We start from the raw sequence: 22918 nt of genomic DNA on the forward strand, positions 1-22918 counted from the left end.
ACTGACCTGCTCACAGATGCAGCTTCACAGGGATGCTGATCAGTTCACTGACTTCAGTAGATGTTTTTAATGTTTAAAGGCAGATTATGTCTGACGATAACTCACAAGGTGCCGCACGTCAGTGGGCAGAGTCCTGTCAGACGCCAAGGGCACAAGGGGTATCAGATACAATCACTTAACGACCTCCTGCGAGAGAGGCAATGGAGTTGGTTAGCGACACTGTGTGTGTGTGTGTGTGTGTGTGTGTGTGTGTGTGTGTGTGTGTGTGTGTGTGTGTGTGTGGGGTTGGGGGGGGGAGGTGTTTGGCAGTCAGGGGGAGGTGATGGTGGTTCAGGGAGTGGCAGGTGGGCACGGGAGGGATCGCCCATCCCGAAGGAAGGACCCTGTTCTGTCGGGGATCTGTGAGTGAGTACGTTAGGCCAGGGTGTAGGGACAGTCCCTCCCTGCGGTGGGGCAGGGGGGAGCGGGAGTGTCGGGGGGGAGGTGGTGGGGGGCCCCCGGTCTCCGCTATTCGATCTCCAGGATCAGGTCGTCCCCCTCCAGGTGCATGTCGCGGGTGACATAGATCTTGGTCACGGTGCCGGACATGGGCGAGTTGACGACGGTCTCCATCTTCATGGCGCTCAGCACGCACAGCTGGCGACCCTTCTCGATCCGACTGCCCTCCTTCACCTTGATGTCGATCACCTTGCCCGGCATCGGGGCGCCGATCTGACCCTTGACGTCCTTCAGGGCCTTGGGGTGGAAATGCATCTCCTGTGGGTGAGAGGGAGGGGCGGGTTACACTGTTTCCTCGGCCACCCCCTCCTCAGCTCACCTCCACTGGGGTCACAGAGACGGGTGAGGGGGTGCAGGGGAGGGTGGGTCAGATCGTGTCTGCTTCTGATTGACCCACAGTGCGGATCTCCCCCCTCACCGCCCCTCCCACAGTGTGACCCTCCCTCACTACCAACCCCTCCCACAGTGACCCTCCCTCAGTACTGCCCCAGTCTCCCTCAGAGACTTTTTCCCAGGGCGACAATGGCTAACACGAGGGGACGTAATTTTAAGGTGACTGGAGGAGGGTATAAGGGGGATGTCAGGGGTAAGTTTTTTTACACAGAGAGCGGTGGGTGTGTGGAACGTACTGCCGGCAGAGGTTGTGGGGGCAGATACATTAGGGACATTTAAGAGGCTCTTAGATAGACACGTGAATGGGGGGCTATGTGGGAGGGAAGGGTTAGATAGATCTTAGAGCAGGATAAAATGTCGGCACAAGATTGTGGGCCGAAGGTCCTGTACTGTGCTGTAGTGTTCGATATTCAATGATGGAAGCCATGGCAACGGTTGCCCCGAGCAGCATCATGCATGGCCATGGGCTGGTGAGGGAGACAGTGGCTCTACTTTGTTAGGAGTTTGAGGAGATTCGGTACATCACCAAAGAGTCTTACAGGTTTCTACGGATGTACAGTGGGGAGCATTCCGACTGGTTGCACCACCGCCTGGTACGGAGGCTCCCATGTACAGGATCGCAAGAGGCTGCAGAGGGTTGTAGACTCAGCCAGCTCCATCACGGGCACAACCTTCCCCGCCATCGAGGACATCTTCAAGAGGCGGTGCCTCAAGAAGGTGGCATCCGTCACTAAGGACCCTCACCACCCGGGACATGCCCCCTTCTCGTTACTACCATTGGGAGGAGGTACAGGAGCCTGAAGACCCACACTCAACGATTCAGGAACAGCTTCTTCCCCTCCGCCATCAGATTTCTGAATGGCCCACGAACCCATGAACACCACCTTGTTATTCCTTCGTTTGCACTATTTATTTATTTTGTAATTTGTAGTAATTTTTTGCACTGCTGCCGCAAAACAACACATTTCACGACATAGAAGTCGGTGATAATGAACCTGATTCTGATTTTAACTGGGTTTCAATGACCGAGGTTGGCAGGCTCGCTCGCTCTGCCTGTGGCCACCAGAGGGCAGAGATGCTCCAGGGTCTGGGATAGCCCAGGACAGGATGACCCGCACCAGCCGTGTACAGTCACACTCTGGGCCACTCAGATCCCCCGCCTAACTCCGCTGAGTGCTGTTGAACAGGGAGCTCTCCCCTCAGATCCAGAGGGATGAACGTGCCGAGAACGTTTCTCCTCAGGGGACAACCTGCAACGAGGGCCAAGGAAGCCATGTTGCAGCTGTATAAAACTTTGGTCGGGCCGCACTCGGAGTATTGTGTGCAGTTCTGGTCGCCCCATTACAGGAAGGGTATGGGGGCTTTGGAGAGGGTGCAGAGGAGGTTCACCAGGATGCTGCCTGGATTAGAGAGTATTTGCTATGGGGAGAGGTTGGACAAACTTGTGTTGTTTTCTCTGGAGCGTCGGAGGCTGAGGGGAGACCTGATAGAGGTTTATAAAATCATGAGAGGTGTAGAATCAGAATCAGGTTTATTATCACTGAAATATGTCGTGAAATTTGTTGCTTTGCAGCAGCTGTAGCACTGTCTAATACCAGAGGGCACGCACTTAGTTTGAGAGAGGGAAAGTTATTTTACATAGAGAGCAGTGGGTGCCTGGAATGTGCTGCCAGGGGTGGGGGTGGAGGCAGATGCGATAGAGGGGTTTAAGAGGCTGTTAGACAGGCTCATGGATGTACAGGGAATGGAGGGAGATGGACCGTGTGCAGGCAGAAGGGATTAAGTTTAATTGGGAATCATGTTCGGCACAGACATGGTGGGCCGAAGGGCCTGTCCTGTGTTCGATACTCTACGTTTAACAATAAAGGGCTGGCCCGTGGGAGACAGTAAGGAGCTGACGCCTGTCCTCCGAGTCGCTGCAACTCTCGTCCTCAGGCTGACGGAAGGAGGGTCTTTGAACACTTGAGGGCCAAAGCAGCTCGACTAGAAGTGAGGGGGTGAAAGGTTATCACAGGCAGACGTAGGGCTGAGGTTACAATCAGATCGGGATCTTATTCAGTCGAGGACTGTGCCCAAGTGGATTACCCTTGAATCTTGAACGTATCCCCCTAACAAGTTGGGCTGAAGGGCCTCTTTCCGTGCTGTATTACTCTATGAATCTATGAAGCTTTGCTTCACCTGACCTCAGTTAATCAGTTCTAGATTGTTTCTGCATTGAAAGTGGCTACACAGGTAGACGGGGTGGTTAAGAAGGCTTATGGAATGCTTGCATTTATTAGTCGGGGTACTGAGTACAGGAGTCAAGAAGTTCTGATGCATCTCTATAGAACTCTGGTTAGGCTGCATTTAGAGTATTGCGTGCAGTTCTGGTCACCTCACTATAGGAAGGATGTCGGGGCTTTAGAGAGGGTGCAGAGGAGGTTTACCAGGATGCTGCCTGGATTAGAGGGCATGTGCTATCAGGAGAGGCTGGACAAGCTTGGGCTCTTTTCTCCAGAGCGGCAGAGGCTGAGGGGGGGGATCTGCTGGAAGTGTATAAAATTATGAGGGGCATAGATAGGGTGGACAAGCAATATCTTTTTCCCATTATTGAGCGATCCAATACCAGAGGGCATGCATTTAAGGTGAGAGGGGGTAGGTTCAGAACAGGCGTGAGGGGCGTTTTTACTGAGAGAGTCGTGGGTGCCTGGAATGCTTTGCCTGCTAGGGTGGTGGAGGCACATTCATTGGGGGCTTTTAAGATGGGCACATGAATGAATATAGAGGGATATGGGCATAGGGTAGGAGGGATTAGCTATGTTAGCACAACATTGTGGGCCGAAGGGCCTGTTCCGTGCTGTACTGTTAAGGATGCAGCAAACCTGCATTTCTATACTGCCTTCCCAACCCTCAGACTTGCCCGAGCGACTCACAGCCGGTGAATCGCCTCATGCCTCAGTGAGGGACTCCCTGAATGGGACAAGGCTCCGGGGAGACGACAGAGGTGGTGATGTCCCCTGAAAGATGCAGGGAGCGAGTACCGGGGCAAGGTGCCTTACTGCAGACACACAGGGCCTTGGTGAGACCGCCCCCCCCACCCCCGCTGTTCCACCCCCTCTGGAGTTGGGTCGGCAACCGTGCTTCTCCGAGGACGTCCCAGCAGAGGGAAAACTGGACTGATTCTTGGAATGGCAGGCTGACTGGGGAGGGACGGGGGCAGTTAGGCTAATATCCACTGGAGGTAAAGGAATGAGAGGGGAGAGCATGGCACTCAGTGGCAAGACCCGTAGGAGTGGCGACGTACAGAGGGATCTTGGGGTCCTGGTCCCTAGCTCACTGAAAGTAGATAGGGTGGACAAGAAAATGTATGGCACACTTGCCTTCATCGGTCTCGGCGTTGAGTATAAAAGTCAGGAAGCCATGTTACAGCTGTATAAAACTTTGGTTAGACTGCGCTTGGAGTATTCTGTGCAGTTCTGGTCGCCCCATTACAGGAAGGGTGTGGAGGCTTTGGAGAGGGTGCAAGAGAGGTTCGCCAGGACGCTGCCTGGATTAGAGGGCATGAGCTATAAGGAGAGGTCGGACAAACTTGGGTTGTTTTCTCTGGAGCGCCGGAGGCTGAGGGGAGACCTGATAGAGGTTTATAAAGTTATGAGAGGCACAGAGAGACAGTCAAGGTCTTTTTCCCAGGGTGGAAATGTCAAATTCTAGAGGGCTCGCACTTGAGGTGAGAGGGGGTAAGTTTAAAGGAGACGTGCGGGGCAAATTTTTTTTAACACAGAGAGCGCTGGGTGCCTGGAATGGGCTGCCGGGGGTGGGGGCAGAGGCAAGTCAAGTCAACTTGAGTTTAAGATACGATAGAGGTGTTCGACAGACATATAGATGTGCGGGGAGTGGAGGGATGTGGACCATGTGCAGGCAGAAGGGATGTAGTTTAATTTGGCGTCAGGGTTGGCACAGACATTGTGGGCCGAAGGGCCTGTTCCTGATCTGTACTGTTCCGTGTTCTACGCTCTAATGAGAAGGGATCTCACGGGAAACTACCAGGTACCAGAGGGACGGGAAAGGCTGGACACAGGGAGGGCAGCCCCTGTGGTTGGGGGCTCACAGATTCGGGAGGTGGGGGATGCCCGCCCCTGTTAGAACCAAGGTCAGGAGGAACGTCATCACCCGGAGCTGGGGCGATGGGGGACAGGTGGGCATTAGGGTGTATTCGAGGGCAGGGAGACGTGTTTCTCAGCGGGAGAAGGCAGGAACAGAGGGCTGGATGATCTCCTCCTGCTCCTCACGACCACAGCCCTTCAGCCCGTCGAGTCCGTGTCCTCCCCTGACACCAACCCCGTTTTATTCTCCCCACATCCCCAACGTCTGCCCTGCCCCCCCCCCCCACAGACTCTACCCCTCACCCACAAACTGAGGGGGGCAACTTACAGTGGCCGATTAACCCACCGGCCCACTCCCCACCCCCACCCACACCCACAGGGAGAGCACCCACCCCCCCCCCCCCACCAACAAGGGGAGCACCCACTCCCCACCCACACCGACAGCACCCAGCACCCACACAGCACCCAGCACCCACATACCTTCATGGCTTGCGTATCTTTGACCAAGACTGAGCGCAGCTGCCCGTTCATCTCGAAGAACACCTCCCTCTGGCCCGCCATGTTGAGGTCTCCCAGGGCCAGCGCCTTGATGTGCAGAGTCTTCCCTCTCTCCAGCTGCACCTGTCAGCGAGAGAGACGGGGGAACCGTCAGCGGCCTGAACTCCCTCACGTCTGCCCCCAGTGACCATTCCCCGGCACCGAGCTGTCCGCGGCTGTGTCCCCGTCTGTCTCTGACTGTCCGTCTGTCCCGCTACCTGTCCGCCTGGACCGGGGTCTGACCGTCCATCCATGGTGGGTTCCCCCTGAGGCAGCTCTCTGTCTCCCTCTGTCTCTGTCCCATCAGGAGAGCTTTGCGTGTCCAAAGATATTTTCCGCCCTTTCTTAAAACCCCCGGTGACGGGGCGACATGGGATGTCCGCCGTGTCCAGTGGAGCGGCAGGAAACCCTGGGGATAGTCTGCACACCCCCCTCCCACACCATTGGCCCCCCTGCACACCACTGACCCTCTCACACATATAACCCACTTCCCCCACACCACGGGCATCCCCACACGTATAACCCACCCCCCCCCCCCCCACACCATTGACCCCACTCATACATATAACCCACCCCTCCCACACCACTGACCTCCCCCCCCCCCCCACATATCACCCACACTGGGGTAAGGTCCTGAACTGGGGCAGAGCAAATTGTGGAGCCATTAGGCAGCATCTTGCAGAGGTTGACTGGCTGAGATCGTTAGCTGGGAAAGGAGCCTCTGCCAAGTGCGAGGCCTTTAACCGTGTGATGTCCAGGCCTGCACGTTCCTGATAGTGTGCAGGACAAGGCCGGCAGGTTTGGGAACCCTGGCTGGCCAGAGATATTGAGGCTCTGGTGAAGGAAAAGAGGGAGGAATACACTGTGCATAAACAACTGGGAGCTAGTGAATCTCTTGATGACCACAAGGGTGAAGTCAGGAGGCAAGAAGAGGATATGAGAAGGATCTGGCAGGCAAGGCGAGGCAAAATCCCAAGATATTGTTTGGTATATGAAGAGTAAAAGGGGTGTCTGGAGAGAATGGGTCCCCTTACAGATCAGCATGGCCGTCTGTGTGTAGAACCAAAGGAAACGAGAGAGGTTTTTAATGAATATTTCTCTTCAGCTTTCACTGTGGAGAAGATGAGTGGTGATGTCTTGGACCACATATGAATTAGCAGGGAGGAGGTATTGGAGGGCTCAAAGTGCATTCAGGTGGATAAATCCCCGGGGCCTGACCTGGTGCATTCTCGGATCGCGTGGGAAGCTGGAGAAGAAATTGTGGAGGTCCTTGCGGAGATATCTGCTTCACCTCTGGCCATAGGTGAGGTTCTGGAGGACTGGAGAGTGGCTAATGTGTTTAGAAAGAGGAGCAAAAACAAGCCAGGAAACTACAGAGGGGTGAGTCTGACGTCGGTGGTGGGTAAATTGCTGGAGGGGATTCTGAGGGACAGGATCGACCAACATTGGGAGAGACAGGGTCTGATTTGCGACAGTCAGCGCAGCTTTGTGTGTGGGAAGTTGTGGCTGTCAAATCTCTTGGAGTTCTTCGAGGAGGTAACCAAGAGGGCAGATGAGGTAGGGTAGTAGATGTTGTTTACAAGGACCTTAGCAAGGCCTTTGACAAGGTCTCTCATGGCAGGCTGGTCTGGAAGGTTAGGTCGCACGGGACCCGGGGGAGACTGCAGATTGGATTCATAATTGGCTCAGTGGTAGGAAGCAGAGGGTGATGGTTGATGATGGTGATGGTGTTTCTCAGAGTGGAGGCCTGTGTCCAGTGGTGTGCCACAGGGGTCAGTGCTGGGTTGTTTGTAATTTATTTTAACGATTTGGACATGAATGTACAAGGCATGGTTAGTAAGTTTGTGGATGATGCTACAATAGCTGGTGTTGTAGACAGTGTGGAAGGTTATAAAAATTGCAGGAGGATCTTGATCAGCTGGGTATGTGGGCTGAGGATTGGCAAATGGCTTTCAATCCAGATTGGTATTGGTATTGGTTTATTATTGTCACTTGTACCGAGGTACAGTGAAAAACTTGTCTTGCAAACCGATCGTACAGGTCAATTCATTACACGGTGCAGTTACATTGAATTAGTACAGAGTGCATTGAATGTGAGGTATTGCCTTTTGGGAGATCAAACTAAGGCAGGACTTGTACAGTGAATGGTAGGTCCCTGGGGAGTGTGATGGAACAGAGGGACCTAGGAGCATAGTTCACTGAAAGCAGTGTCACAGGTAGACAGGGTGGTGAAGAAGGCATTCAGCACACTGGCCTTCATCGATCGGTGCACCGAGTACAGGAGTTGGGACATTATTTCGCAGTTGTATAAGTTGTTGGTGAGACCGCACTTGGAGCACTGTGTACAGTTTTGGTCACCACTGACCAAGTTTTGGTCATAGGAAAGATGTCATTAAACTAGAAAGAGTGCAGGAGAGACTTACCAGGACATCGCCTGCACTTGGGGGCCTGAGTTACAGGGAGAGGTTGTGTAGACTAGGACTTTATTCCCTGGAATGCAGGAGACTGAGGGGGGGACCTGATAGCAGTGTATAAGATCATCAGGGGCATCGACAGGGTGAAAGCACACAGTCTTTTTCCCAGGGAGGGGGAGCTAAAAACAAGAGAGGCATGGGCTTAAGATCAGAAGCAGGAGATTTAAAAGGGACATCACAGTTGGCATGGACGAGTTTCCGTGCTGTAAGACTCTATGACCCACCCCTCCCACAGCACTGACCCCACACATGGTATAAGCTCAGATTTTTTTTAATGACACTGGGAGAGGCCACTCACTCCATCCAGTCTATGCTGGCTCTCAGTACAATCTCATTATTCCCCTACTTATTTCCCTGTAACGCACTCCCACTCCCATCAACCACCTCCCCCCAGCCCGAGTCTACCACCTACAGACGTTCAGTGTAACCAATGAACCCACCGACCCCGCACGTCGTCGTCGGGATGTGGAAGGGAACCGGAGCACCCGGGGGAAACCCATGCGGTCACAGGGAGAAGGTGCAAACCCCACACATACACACACACGCGCGCGCACACACACACACACACACACACGCACACACACACACACACACACACACACACACACACACACACACACACACACACACACAGAGCGCCGGAGGTCGGGATCGAACCCAGGTCTCTGAAGCCGTGAGGCGGCGCCTCTTCCCACTGCGCCACTGTGCTGTCATCATTGTGTTGTAGAACGGAGACTTAAGTTGCAGCAGGCACATGAAAGTTATCGTCCCTCAAACATCACTGAACACTCCCCGTTTGTTGTGGGTCCCCACCAAGCGGAGACCGGCCCTCGTATCTCCCACAGTAGTGACTGCACTCAGGACATCCTGAGCTGTTTAAACAATGCTCCCTCAGAACGGCCTGTACATTTTAATCATTCTGAATCATTTGCCTTTATCTCAATTTACCGATATAATCTCGTCAGTTATTTAAAACTCGCTCAATTTGAAGCAGCCGATAATTTGAATGTTTTTTTTAGCACTGATTACGTTGCTTATTTTGAATGATTGGATAACTCAAAAAATCCTTTTGTGGAAAAGTGAGAGAGGTGATTGTGCTAACACCATGTGATCTATTCCCCCGAGGAAGTGCAGTGTTAAACCAGAGGTCTCTGCAGCCATGTGAACTGGGGAAACATTCAAACTGGCAGGCAAGACTGGGCTTCTCTGGCAGAGTTTGTTGGGAGTGAATAGACTTGCACTATCAGCAAAAGAACACTTGCAGAACTGGCATTAGAGAGGGCTTTCTTAGGATAGCTCTTTCAAAGAGCTAGCACAGGTGCAATGGGCCTTATGGTCTCCCTCATTCAATTAGTCCTACTGTTTCTGAAAGTATGCACTTCAAGGGTACAGTTATTTGTGGTTAAGAGGTTCTTAACACAGGCATATGAATGTGCGGAGAATGGAGGGGTACAAGCATTGTGTCGGTAGAAGGGATTAGTTTAGTTAGGCATTTAGTTTGACACAGCTTGATGGGCTGAAGGGCCTGCTCCTCTGCAGTTTAATTAGTTTGGCACAGCTTGATGGGCTGAAGGGCCTGCTCCTCTGCAGTTTAATTAGTTTGGCACAGCTTGATGGGCTGAAGGGCCTGCTCCTCTGCAGTTTAATTAGTTTGGCACAGCTTGATGGGCTGAAGGGCCTGCTCCTCTGCAGTTTAATTAGTTTGGCACAGCTTGATGGGCTGAAGGGCCTGCTCCTCTGCAGTTTAATTAGTTTGGCACAGCTTGATGGGCTGAAGGGCCTGCTCCTCTGCAGTTTAATTAGTTTGGCACAGCTTGATGGGCTGAAGGGCCTGCTCCTATGCAGTACTGTTCTACACTGCACCACACAGTGGTCTCAGAATTAATTGGCTGCAAGTTATGGTACAATTGCAGGGTGGATGGAGCACTTTCTGGAGTGCAATGCATTGTGGGTCTCGTGGCGGCCATTACCGAGTCCTCAGTTTGAAGGTAACTTGCTTGCATTCTGATTCTGTGGGTGATTGATGAAGCCAGTGTGGGTCCCACAGATTCGGTCACAGATGGGCAGGAAGTATCTGCCCTGGCAGAGGGTGGGTGGGTAGCTTGTTAGGTGGTGTGCTCCTTCATTGGTTACGCAGTGTATTTGTGTGCTCCTGATACACAGACTCAAGGTTCTCAACACCGTCCCAAATGCTCCCCCTCCACGTTGAGCAGCCATGGGTCAGGGATCCCCGGCAATCAGAGGGGAGGCTGCATAGCTTTAAAGGAAACTTTGAGAAGGTTTTGTCCTCCGTCTGCCTGTGAACTTCTTCCTGTGAGGGAGCTCGGAGCAGGGCGAGTGTTTTGGGGTAAGATGCTGGGCGTGTGAATGACCTGGCCCACCCAGTGGAGTAGACTAAGTGTATCGAGGACTCTGTTGCTGGAGGTGTTGCCCTTTGTGGAGAAAGTGTTGGTGGGACCTCTCCCGTGCCTGCTGTAGGTTGTCCAAAAACATAGAACAGTACAGCACAGGGGCAGGCCCTTCGGCGCACAATGTCTGTTCTGACCCATGATCCCAATCCCATCTGCCTGCACATGGTCAGTAGCCCTGATCCCAATCCTGATGAAGGGTCTCCACCCGAAATGTCGACTGATTATTCCCCTCCACGGATGCTGCCTGACCTGCTGGGTTCCTCCAGCATTTTGTGTGTGTGTGTTGCTCCAGATTCCAGCATCCACAGAATCTCTTGTGTGTCAGCACCCTCCCATTCCCTGCCCGTTCATGTGCCTGTCCAAATGCCTCATAAACAGTGGTTAGCATGACGTTATTACAGCGCCAGCGACCTGGGTTCAATTCCGGCCGCTGTCTGTGAGGAGTTTGTACGTTCTCCCCGTGTCTGCGTGGGTTTCCTCCGGGTGCTCCGGTTTCCTCCCACGTTCCAAAGACGTACAGGTTAGGAAGTTGTGGGCGTGCTATGTTGGTGCCGGAAGTGTGGCGACACTTGTGGGCTGCCCCCGGAACACTCTACGCAAAGGATGCATTTCACTGTGTATTTCGATGTACGTGTGACTAATAAAGATATCTTATCTTACTTTATCTTAGATATTGAGTGTGCTTCAGTGAATGAGTTGACTTAGACTATTTATCTTTTGTTTGCAGGCTGAGGCAGCATTTAATTGCCCATCCCCAGTTGCCCTGGAGCAGAGGCAAGCACTTGGGAGTTATCACACTGGGTAGACAAAATGTTGTAGAACAGAGGGACCTAGGAGTGCAGGTACATGGTTCCCTGCAAGTGGTGTTGCAGTTAGACAGGGCGGTGAAGAAGGCATTTGGCACGCTGGCCTTCAGCGGTCAGGGTAGTGAGTATAGAAATTGGAACGTTATATTGCAGTTGTACAAGACATCGGTGAAGCTGTATTTGCAATGTTGTGTTCAGTTTTGGTGAAGGTGCCATTAAACTGGAAAGACCGCAGAGATTTACGAGGATGTTGCCTCATTCTGTGTCACAGTGTTGCCAGGACTTGAGGGCCTGAGTTATAGAGAGAGGTTGGGCAGGTTTAGGAGTTCATTCACTGGAGCGTAGGAGATCTTACCAAGGTGTGTAAATCATGACAGGCGTAGATAGGGTGAATGCACACAGTCTTTTCACAGTGTTGGGGAAATCAAGAACTAGATAAAATTTAATAGGAACTTGAGGGGCAACTTCGTCACACAGAGGGTGGTGGGTGTGTGGAACGAGCTGCCAGAGCAAGTGGTAAAAGACACTTGAACAGGTACACGGATAGGGAAGGTTTAGAGGGACATGGGTCAAATGCAGGCAAATGGGACTGGCTCAGATGGGAATCTTGGTCAGCATGGACCAGTTGGGCCGAGGGGCCTGTTCCCGTGCTGTGTGACTCCATGACTTTCTGGCAGTAGGAGAAGGCAGTGAAGAGGATGCCTGTCACTGTGACGGACAGCAGGGGGATCCAATCAGGGATGGGTTTGTCTCAACTCCTCATGGACACGTTTCTCTGCCTCCGCCGCATCTGCTCCCACGACGAGGCTTTCCACTCCAGGACATCCGAGATGTCCGACTTCTTTACTGACCGGGGCTTCCCCCCGACTGTGGCCGAGAGAGCTCGCACCCGCAGCTCTGCCATTTCCTGCACCTCTGCTCTCACCTCCACCCCTCCCAGACCCAACAGGGATAGGGTCCCCCTTGTCCTCACATTTCATCTCACCAGCCTACGTATCCGCCACTTCTGCCATCTCCAATGGGACCCCACCGCCAAGCATATCTTCCCCTCCCCACCCCTTTTCTGCCTTTCACAGGGACCGCGCTCTCCCCAACTCCCTAGTTCACTCCTCCACCCCCCCCCCCAACCCACTCATCCCGTTCCCACCCCGGGAACTTTCCACTGCCCCCGCCGTAGGTGCAACACCTGCCCCTACACCACCTCCATCCAGGGACTAACCAGTCCTTTCAGGTGTGACAGAGATTCACCTGCACCTCCCTTAATATCATCCACTGCATTCGGGGCTCCAAGTGTGGCCTCCTCTACATCGGTGAGACCAAACGCAGACTAGGTGACCGTTTCGCAGAACACCTGCGCTCTGTCCGTAACGGCGATCTGCACCTCCCCGTTACCAGTCACTTCAACCCCCCCCTCCCACACCATCACTGATACGTCAGCCCTCGGCCTCCTCCACTGCCAGGAGAATTCCAAGCGTAAACTGGAGGAACAGCTCCTCATTTTCCGTCTTGGAACCTTGCAGCCTTGCAGCATGAACATTGAATTCTCCCACTTTAGGTAATCCCCATCCCGCTTCCCCACAGCACCTCCCCTCTTCTGTCCACCTATCACTGCTCTGCTTTTCCCTCCTATATATTGGGCTTCCCCTCTTCCTATCTTCAGTCCTGAAGAAGGGTTCTGACCCCGAAACGTTGACCGCCTGCTTTTCTCCACGGATGCTGCCTGGCCTGCTGAGTCCCTCCAGCCTCATTGTGGTTTTCACCTTAAAAAGATTTCATGCCAACTCAATGGCAACAAGGTTTGTGTAGGGCAGACTGCGTGAAACCCTTCCCAAATCAGAGGGAGATAAAACTGGAGGACACAGATCTGAGAGGGCATAGATGTTGCCGGGACTCGAGGGCCTGGGTTATAGGGAGAGGTTGGACAGGCTACGGTCTTATTCCTTGGAGCACAGGAGACTGAGGGGTGACCTTATAGAGGTGTATAAAACCACGAGGTACATAGATAGGGTGAATGCGCACAGTTTTTTCCCCAGAGAAAGGGAATCAAAAACTCGAGGACATAGGTGAGAGGGAGAGATTTAACAGGGACCTGAGGGGCAACTTTTTCATCTAGAGGGTGGTCAGTACATAGAACAAGCTGCCAGAGCAAGTGGTAGAGGCAGGAACGTTAACAACATTTAAAAGGTATGTGGACAGGGAAATGGGCCAAATGTGGGCAAATGGGACTAGTTTGGATGGGTATCTCGGCCAGCACGGAGGAGTTGGGCTGAGGGGCCTGTTTCCGTGCTGTGTGCCTCTATGGCTCTATTTAGGGTAAGGAGGAAGGGATTTCGAGGGGATCTGAGGGAGACCTTCTTCACCCAGAGAGCGGTGAGGGCCTGAAACACACTGCCTGAGAGCGCAGTGGAAGCAGAGTTACTGACAGCATTTAAGAGGTGTCCAGATGGGCACTTGAATCGCCAGGGTATAGGAGGCTACAGGAAGAGGGGGTGAGTGTGAAGGGGTGCCCACTGCTCAGTGGGAGGCAGTGTACACCAGGGCGCCCCAGACAGGCCCTACTCGGAGCCTTCTTCAAGACAGGGGACTGACTCGGTGCAGCAGGTACGTGGGGGCCACAGAGGGTGAAGGTGGGCTGCCTGACAAAGCCCCCGGGAGGGGAGACCAACGAGGGGCCAACACCCAAACGTCTGGCGTGGCAGCTCTGCGCGGCTGGGACCCACACTCCTGACGGAAGCTGCACCTCAGCTGGCTGCCATTCGCATGGTGGGATCTTGCTGTGCCTCGTTTCCTTGTATCCCCTGAGGACACGCGAGGCAACTTGGCCCATCGGGTCCGGGCTGGATCTCAGGGCTATCCCATCGATCCCGTTTCCCCTACTGATGCCCCTGTAAACTTTGCCCTCTCCACATTCCCATCAACTCTGCTGATTCTTCTCCCACACACCCACCCACCGGGGGCAGATTACAGCGGCCGACTAACCCACCGACCCCGCACGTCGTCGGCACGTGGGAGGGAACTGGAGCACCCGGGGGAAACCCACGCGGTCACAGGGAGAAGGTGCAAACTCCACACACACACACACACACACACACACACACACACACACACACACACACACACACAGAGGCACACACACACACACACACACACACAGGCACACACAGACATACACACACACAGACACAAACACACACAGACACAGAGAGACAGACATACACACACACACAGAGTCACAGACAGATGCGCGCGCACACACACACACACACACACACACACACACACACACACACACACACACACACACACACACACACACACACACACACAGAGTGTCGGAGGTCGGGATTGAACTGTGAGGCAGTAATTCCACCAGCTCCGTTTGCCCAGTGCAAATTGCAATTCTGCAATCTTCTGCACTGGGGGTTTAAAATTCCCTGCCAGAGAAATCAACCCCTCTCCGAACCGGCAGCACCCCCGGTTAATCAGCACGGTGCATTCCCGCTGAATGCACTTGCCCTTGGGTCTCCAGGGAAGTCTTAAACTTGTTCTTTGCAGGTCCAATTTAAAAGCTTTTAAATATTAATTATTTCTCATTTACTAATAAACCCACAATTGTATCCTAATGAAAATGGCTCTGTATAATTTTATGAAGGACTGGCAGTAATTTAAAATTGGATTGTTCCCCAACAGACTAAGAAAGATCATTCTTTGATGCAAACCCATTCTAGGCTGCATTGATAAACCTGTCCCAGAATGTTACTGCACTAAATACACTAAGCACTGTAGTTTAAAGCTCAATTAAAAGACATATTTCTGTTGTGAAACTCTGCCCATTCAGGGAGAATTGAAGTTCTCCAATATGCCGGGACGGTCATGGTACAAGAGGACTGCAGGACAAACTTTCTTTGTACAGAGAATGGCAGTGAGACAACTGGGTGGCACAGCGGGCAGAGCCACTGCCTCACAGCTCCAGAGACTTGGGTTCGGTCCCGACCTCCGGCGCTGTGTGTGTGTGTGTGTGTGTGTGTGTGTGTGTGTGTGTGTGTGTGTGTGTGTGTGTGTGTGTGTGTGTGTGTGTGTGCATCTGTGTGTAAGTGTATGCGTGTCTGTGTGCGTGCGTGTGTGTGCCCACGTGTATCTGTGTGTGCCAGAGGAAGTGGCTGAGGCAGGTACATTAACAACATTTAAAAGACACTCGTACAGGTACATGGATGGGAAAGGTTTAGAGGGATATGGGCCAAACGCAGGCAAATGGGATTAGCTAAGTGGGGTGTCTTGGTTGGCACCGACCAGTTGGGCTGAAGGGCCTGTTTCTGTGCTGTGTGACACTGTGACTCTATGTTAATGACTTTCCTTAGAATCCCTTCTAACCTTTTACCCTAAACTTGTGCTCTCTAGTTTTAGAAGTATCGGTTCTGGGGAAAGGTTTCCTACAATCTGCACCACCCACACTCCCACATTCTTGGAATAAACCAGAGAGGCACCTTCAGATCAATCCCCACTCCCTGCATATCACTCCCTATGTCGCTGCACGATCGACTAGGGACCCATAGACGTGCAGTCCTCCGCCGCCACCCGTTTCCACCAGTGGGGTCCGGGGAACAGTCCTCTGCCGGCCGACTCTCTCCCACCCGATCAGAGGGGACCCCCGGCAGGGCTGCCCGCTGTGCTTCCAGAACGCCTGTGACCGCCGGTGAGGCCCTGCCCCCAGGTTTACCGGCTGACAAAGCTGGCAGTGAATTTCACTTCTTGTGAATTCTGTATGTTCTCAAACACTCAGACAGCATTAAAGGGAAAAGTCACAGTAAACTGGCAGAACAGTGGTGCAGCGGGTCGAGCTGCTGCCTCCCGGATCCAGAGTCCCGGGTTTGATCCCAACCTCCAGCGCTGTGTGAGCGTGTGTGTCTCTGTGTGTGTGTCTGTCTCTGTGTGTGTGTGTGTGTGTCTCTCTCTCTCTCTCTCTCTCTCTCTCTCTGAGTACCTGTGTGTGTGTGTCTGTGTGTGTCTGTGTGAGTGTGTTTCTGTGTGTCTGTCAGTGTGTGTGTGTCCATCAGTGTGTGCGTGTGTGTCTGTGGGTGTGTGCGAGTGTGTGTATGTGTCTGTGAGTGTGTGTGTGTGTCTGAGCGTGAGTCTCTGTGTGTACCCGTGTTATGTGTGTGTGTGTGTCTCTCTCTCTCTCTCTCTCTCTCTCTGAGTACCTGTGTGTGTGTCTGTGTGTGTGTTTCTGTGTGTCTGTCAGTGTGTGTGTGTCCATCAGTGTGTGCGTGTGTGTCTGTGAGTGTGTGTGTGTGTGTCTGAGCGTGAGTCTCTGTGTGTACCTGTGTTATATGTGTGTGTGTGTGTGTGGGGGGGGGGGGGGGGGTTTGCACCTTCTCCCTGTGACCGCGTGGGTTTCCCCCGCGTGCTCCAGTTCCCTCCCACATCCCGACGACGTGCGGGGTCGGTGGGTTAATTGGCCCCTCCCCAGCGTGTGGGTGAGGGGTGGAGTCTGGGCGGAGTTGGTGGGCAGGTGAGAGACAAGAAGTTGTGAAGGTGCAGGGAAGGAACGAGAGGGGGATGGCTCTGTTGGGAGCCATGGCCTCATTCTGCATCACAATGTTGCCGGGACTCGAGGGCTTGAGTTATAGGGAGAGGTTGGGCAGGCTGGGACATTATTGCTTGGAGTGTAGGAGACTGAGGGGTGACCTTATAGAGGTGTATAAGATCACAAGGGGCATAGATAGGCCCCAGAGTTGGGAAATCAAGAACTAGAGGGCACAGGTTTAAGGTGAGAGGGGAGAGATTTAACAGGAATCCAAGGGGCAAGTTTTTCACTCAGAGGGTGGTCCGTACATGGAACGAGCTGCCAGAGGAAGTGGTAGAGGCGGGTACAATAACGACATTTAAAAGACATTTGGACAGGTACGTGGGTAGGAATGGTTTCGAGGGATAAGGGCCAAACATGGGCAAACGGGACTGGCTTGGATGGGAATCTTGGTCGGCATGGAAGGAGAGATTGAATAGGTTGTTTTCCCTGGAGCGAAGGAGGCTGTGAGGTGGCATGTTAGCAGTATATAAAATCATGAGAGGCATGATAGGAGTGTCTAAAAATCGAGATTTAATGTGAGAGGCTCAAAGGGGATCTGTGTGGTAAATTCTTCACAGAAGGAATAGTCGGTACCTGGAACGAGTTGCCCAAGGAGGTGGCGGCAGCACATTGACTTCAGGAAAGGGGGGCAGTGTACGTGCACCTCTCCACATCAACGGTGCTGAGGTCGAGAGCGTCGAGAGCTTTGAGTTCCTGGGAGCGAACATCACCAATAGCCTGAACTGGTAGATGCCACGGCCATGAAAGCTCACCAGCACCTCTACTTCCTCAGGAGGCTAAAGAAATTTGGTATGTCCCCTTTGACACTCACCAACTTTTATCGATGCACCACGGCTTGGGACGGCAACTGCTCTGCCCAGTACCGCAAGAAACTGCAGAGAGTTGTGGACACAGCCCAGCGCGTCACGGAAACCAGCCTGCCCTCCACGGACTCTGTCTATGCCTCTCGCTGCCATGGTGAAGCAGCCAGCATAATCAAAGACCCCACCCACCCAGGTCATTCTCTCTTCTCCCCTCTTCCATCAGGTAGAAGATACAGGAGCCTGAGGGCACGTACCACCAGGCTCAAGGACAGCTTCTACCCCACTGTGATAAGACTATTGAATGGTTCCCTTATACGATGAGATGGACTCTTGACCTCACGATCTACCTTGTTGTCACCTTGCACCTTATTGCGCTGCACTTTCTCTGTAGCTGTGACACTTTACTCTGTACTGTTATTGTTTTTACCTGTACTACCTCAATGCACTCTGTACTAACTCAATGTAACTGCACTGTGTAATGAATTGACCTGTACGATCGGTATGCAAGACAAGTTTTTCACTGCACCTCGGTCCAAGTGACAATAATAAACCAATTCCAATACCAACGGGAACAACATTTAAGAGGCATCTGGACAGGTGCCTGAATGAGCAGGGCCCAGAGGAAGAGGGAATTCATGCAGGCATGGGATTGGTCTAGATGGGTGTGACGGTCAGCACTGACGTGATGGGGCAAAGGGCCTGTTTCAATGCTGTATAACTCCATCCCTCTAGCTGGTGGGTGGAGTGGTTGGACGGCTCTGCAAGCTGCTTTATTCATGGCCCGTGAAGCTGAAGGCGCTGCAGGAATGCACCACGGCCGCTCTCTGTTCAAAGGAGGTCTTCAACACCAAATCGAGATGGGGTTCCTCACGGGGGGGGGGGGGGGAGCGGGGGCACTGAGGTGATGGGGGTCGGGGGGGCTGGATGTGAGGCGGGGGGCTGAGGGATGCAGGTCTCTGTGCCCACTGAGACAGCCTGAATCACTCCGCGCTGAGTGAGAAGAGAATTGGGGTGTTCCTGAAGCACATCATTACAGCGGAGTTTGTTTGACTTCAGTAATACAGGAACACTGGACAGGTGCCAGGTAGAGAGAGTGAAATGTTTACTAGGTAATGTTTTCTGTTCGGACCGATTCGGATTGAAGTCACCAATCCCATAACCCCACAGGTTGAATAAACACATGTGACCCCTTATAGACTCAGCACAGGGCAAGGGTCAGGGGGTTAATTGGCCGTTGTAAGTTGTCCCCAGTGTGTGGCGAGGAGTGAGTTAATGGGAAGGATATAACAGGGTGATATATATGCATATTAAAGATATTTATTTATTAGCCACATGTACATCAAAACACACAGTGAAATGCATCTTTTGCATAGAATGTGCTGGGGGCATCCTGCAAGTGCCGCCACGCTTCTGGCGCCAACAAAGCATGCCCACAACTTCCTAAACTGTACGGCTTTGGAATGTGGGAGGAAACCGGAGCACCCGGAGGAAACCCACGCAGTCACAGGGAGAACGTACAAACTCCTTACAGACAGCAACGGGAATTGAACCCGGGTCGCTGGCGCTGTAATAGCGTTGTGCTAACTGCTACACTACCAGGCTGCTAATAGGTGTTCGTGGGGCAGCACGGACTCAGTGGGCCGAAGGGCCTGTTTGTGCGCTGTGTGGCTCTCAGATGGGATGGTTCGGTCTGACAGCGGGGTCGCCCCTGGCTCTGCCCACCCTCCCTCAGCGGGATGTGCTGAGGTCCTGGAGGTCGAGGAGGGTGGGGTGGTGGTGTGGGGGGGATCTGGTAGCTTGAAGAGGAGGGGGGGTGGAGGTGTGGAGGGGGTAGTGGGGGGGGTGGGCTGGCTCCACGTCAAGGTTGGGGGGGAGGTTTACGATGCGGTTAGAGGAGGCCCGTGAGGGGTGTCCACCTGTGAACATCCTGGGGCAACTTCAGTATCTGACTGGAGCAAGGAACATTGCAACTGGACTGTGCACAGGAAGATCACACAGTTCATCTCCAGGGTAACGGCCTCGAGTAATCTGTCGAGGTGATGTTGGCGGAGATCGGCTGGGGTTAGAGTCACAGAGTGACACAGCACAGAAACAGGCCCTTCAGCCCAACTGGTCCATGCTGAACAAGATGCCCATCTGAGCCAGCCCCATTTGCCCACATTTGGCCCATCCCCCTCTAAACCTTTCCTATCCATGTACCTGTCCAAGTGCCTTTTAAATGTTGTCAATGTACCTGCCCTCAACCACTTCCTCTGGCAGCTCGTTCCATATACTGACCACCCTCTGGATGAAAAAGTTGCCCCTCAGGTTCCTATTAAATCTCTCCCCTCTCACCCTAAACCTATGCCCTCTAGTTCTTGATTCCCCAACCCCTGGGAAAAAGACTGTGATCATTCGCCCTATCTATGCCCCTCATGATTTTATACACCTCTATAAGATCGCCTCTCATTCTCCTACGCTCCAGTGAATAAAGTCCCAACCTGCCCAACCTCTCTCCGTAATACATTCCCTTGCATCCCGGCAACATCCTCGTGAATCTCCTCTGTGCTCTTTCCAGCTTAATGGCATCTTTCCTGTAGGAGGGTGACCCAAACTGAACACAATATTCCAAACGCGGCCTCGCTGACGTCTTGTACAACTGTAATATAACGTCCCGACTTCTGTACCCAACGCCCTGACCGATGAAGACCAGTGTGCGAAATGCCTTCTTCGCCACCCTGTCCATCTGCGACGCCGCTCTCGGGGAAACAATGTGGTACCTGGTCTTCTCGGAGAACGGAAGTGAGTGCAGACCGAGGCCGGCGCTACCCTGCCTGTGGGCAGGTCACCAGGTGAATGACATCTTGGAAATAGGCTGAGGAGGCTTGGTAACCCTTGAAGATCAGCCCGAGCTGTGCGGTGGAGACAGCAGGGAACATGCCGGGGGCCCTGTGAGAGCGAGCAGGTTCCATGAGCGATGAACAGGGATCTCCAGGGCAGCCATGATGTCACTGTCTGACTCAAGCAGCTCACTGGCGCAGTTAATGAGCTCAGGCTCTGTGGGATTGGCTTGCTCTCTGTAACACCGTTTGCGTTACTTACAATAAGATGCCGACTCTCTCTGCCTCCAACATTCCTTTCTCCGTGATATCACCGGCTTGTGCCACCTCTTTCTGACTTCCCACTCCCTCTCCGATATTCCCAGCTCTCTCTGATATTGCCTCTCCCTCTCTCCACTCTTAGCAGCGTGGAGGAACAGAGGGATCTTGGGGTCCACGTCCATAGGTCCCTCAAGGTTGCTGCGCAGGTCAGTAGTGTTAAGAAGGCGTATGGAGTGTTGGCCTTCATTAGTCGGGGGATTTGAGTTCAAGAGCCGCGAGGTGATGTTGCAGCTCTATAGAACTCTGGTCAGACCACACTTGGAGTATTGTGTTCAGTTCTGGTCGCCTCATTATAGGAAGGATGTGGAAGCTTTAGAGAGGGTGCAGAGGAGATTTACCAGGAGGCTGCCTGGATTGTAGAGCATGTCTTATGAGGGTAGGTTGAGTGAGCTAGGGCTTTTCTCTTTGGAGAGGAGGAGGATGAGAGGTGACTTGATATTGATACAAGATGATAAGAGGCATAGATTGAGTGGACAGTCAGAGACTTTTCCCCAGGGCGACAATGGCTAACACAAGGGGACATAATTTTAAGGTGATTGGAGGAACGTATGAGGGGGATGTCAGGGGTAAGTTTTTTACACACAGAGTGGTGGGTGCGTGGAACGCACTGCTGGCAGAGGTTGTGGGGGCAGATACATTGGGGACATTTAAGAGACTCTTAGATAGACACATGAATGATAGAAAAATAGGGGGCTATGTGGGAGGGAAGGGTTAGATAGATCTTAGAGCAGGATAAAATGTCGGCACAACATTGTGGGCTGAAGGGCCTGTACTGTGCTGTAGTGTTCTACGTTCTAGCTCTCCCTTCCCTCATTTCCCTTGTCTCAGTCTCTGTTTTCTCTCTCTCTCTCTCTCTCTCTCTCTCCATCGCCCTCTCCTCCATGATTGTATTCCCGCTGCCTTGGGAAAGCAGCTGACATAATCAACTACCCCCTCCCACCCTGGTCATCCTTCTCTTCTCCCCCCTCCCCTCAGGCAGAAGATATTAAAGTTTGAGAACACGTACCATCAGGCTCAAGGTCAGCTTCTATCCCGCTGTTATCAGACTCTCATACGCTAAAAGGTGAATTCTTGACCTCACAATCTACCTCGTCGTGGCTCTTGCACCTTATTGTCTGCCTGCACTGCACTTTCTCTGTAACTGGAACACTCTATGTTCTTTTTTACCACCTCGATGCACTTGTGTACGAATGATCTGTCTGGATGGCACGCAAGCAAAAGCTTCTCGCTGTGACAATGAGAAACCAGTATGCCTGCGCTGGCTTCATGCGGAGCGACAGCGCCAGTCCCATTCTCCTGCGCTCCTCCCACAGCCCCGCTGGTTATTGCCCTCCACTGCCCGTCCAATTCCCTGCCTAAGAGCCCAGTCAGTTCCCAGACAGTCGGGCTGTACGGAGGGGAACAGCCTTTTGGTCCACCGTGCTCATACTAACCATCTGCTGCAGGAACAGCTGGTCGAGCAGTGTCTGTGGGGGGGGGGGGGGGGGGGGGAGGGATTGTCGACAGAGGGCATCCCCCACAGACGCTGCTCGACCAGCTGGGTTCCTCCGGCAGGTTGGGTGTTGCCCCAGGCTCTGCGGTCTCCCGTGTTCTCCGACTGTCCAGTGCCCACCTGCACTAATCAAGCATTCATCTCATTTTATTCTCCCCACATTCCCACCAACTCCCCCCCCCCCCAGACTCTACCCCTCACCCACACATCGGGGGAGGGGAACGATTTGCAGTGGCCGATTAACCCACCGACCCCGCACGTGGTTGGGATGTGGGAGGGAACCGGAACGCCCGGGGGACACCCACAGGGTCACAGGGAGAACGTGCAAACTCCACACACACACGTACACACACACTCTCACAGGCACACACATACACCCACACACACTCACATACACACTCACAGACACACACACACTCACAGACACACACACTCACACACACACACTCACACAGACACACCCCCACACACACACCTACACACACAGACACACACCCACACACACTCACACACACCCCACACTCACACAGGCACACACACACCCACACACACTCACACACACCCCACACTCACACAGGCACACACACACCCACACACACTCACACACACCCCACACTCACACAGGCACACACACACCCCACACACACACACTCACAGACACACGCACACACACTCACAGACACACACACATCCCA

General features: G+C 53.1%; 1 protein-coding gene across 5 annotated transcripts in view; it reads right to left on the bottom strand.

The window, feature by feature from the left end:
- Nucleotides 1-220: 220 nt before the first annotated feature.
- LOC127587059 (pyruvate carboxylase, mitochondrial) overlaps nt 221-22918 on the bottom strand; it is an 859607-nt gene continuing 836909 nt past the window's right edge. For all 5 annotated transcript variants that reach the window (XM_052045231.1, XM_052045229.1, XM_052045232.1 and 2 more), the window contains 2 exons: nt 5454-5594; nt 221-756 (listed from right to left, as the gene is read on the bottom strand). In XM_052045231.1, coding sequence (XP_051901191.1) covers nt 508-756; nt 5454-5594 — 390 coding nt within the window. In that variant the 3' untranslated portion in view covers nt 221-507. The remainder of the gene's footprint in view (nt 757-5453; nt 5595-22918) is intronic.

This window comes from Pristis pectinata, chromosome 38, assembly GCF_009764475.1.
Source record: "Pristis pectinata isolate sPriPec2 chromosome 38, sPriPec2.1.pri, whole genome shotgun sequence".
NCBI classification, from domain to species: domain Eukaryota; kingdom Metazoa; phylum Chordata; class Chondrichthyes; order Rhinopristiformes; family Pristidae; genus Pristis; species Pristis pectinata.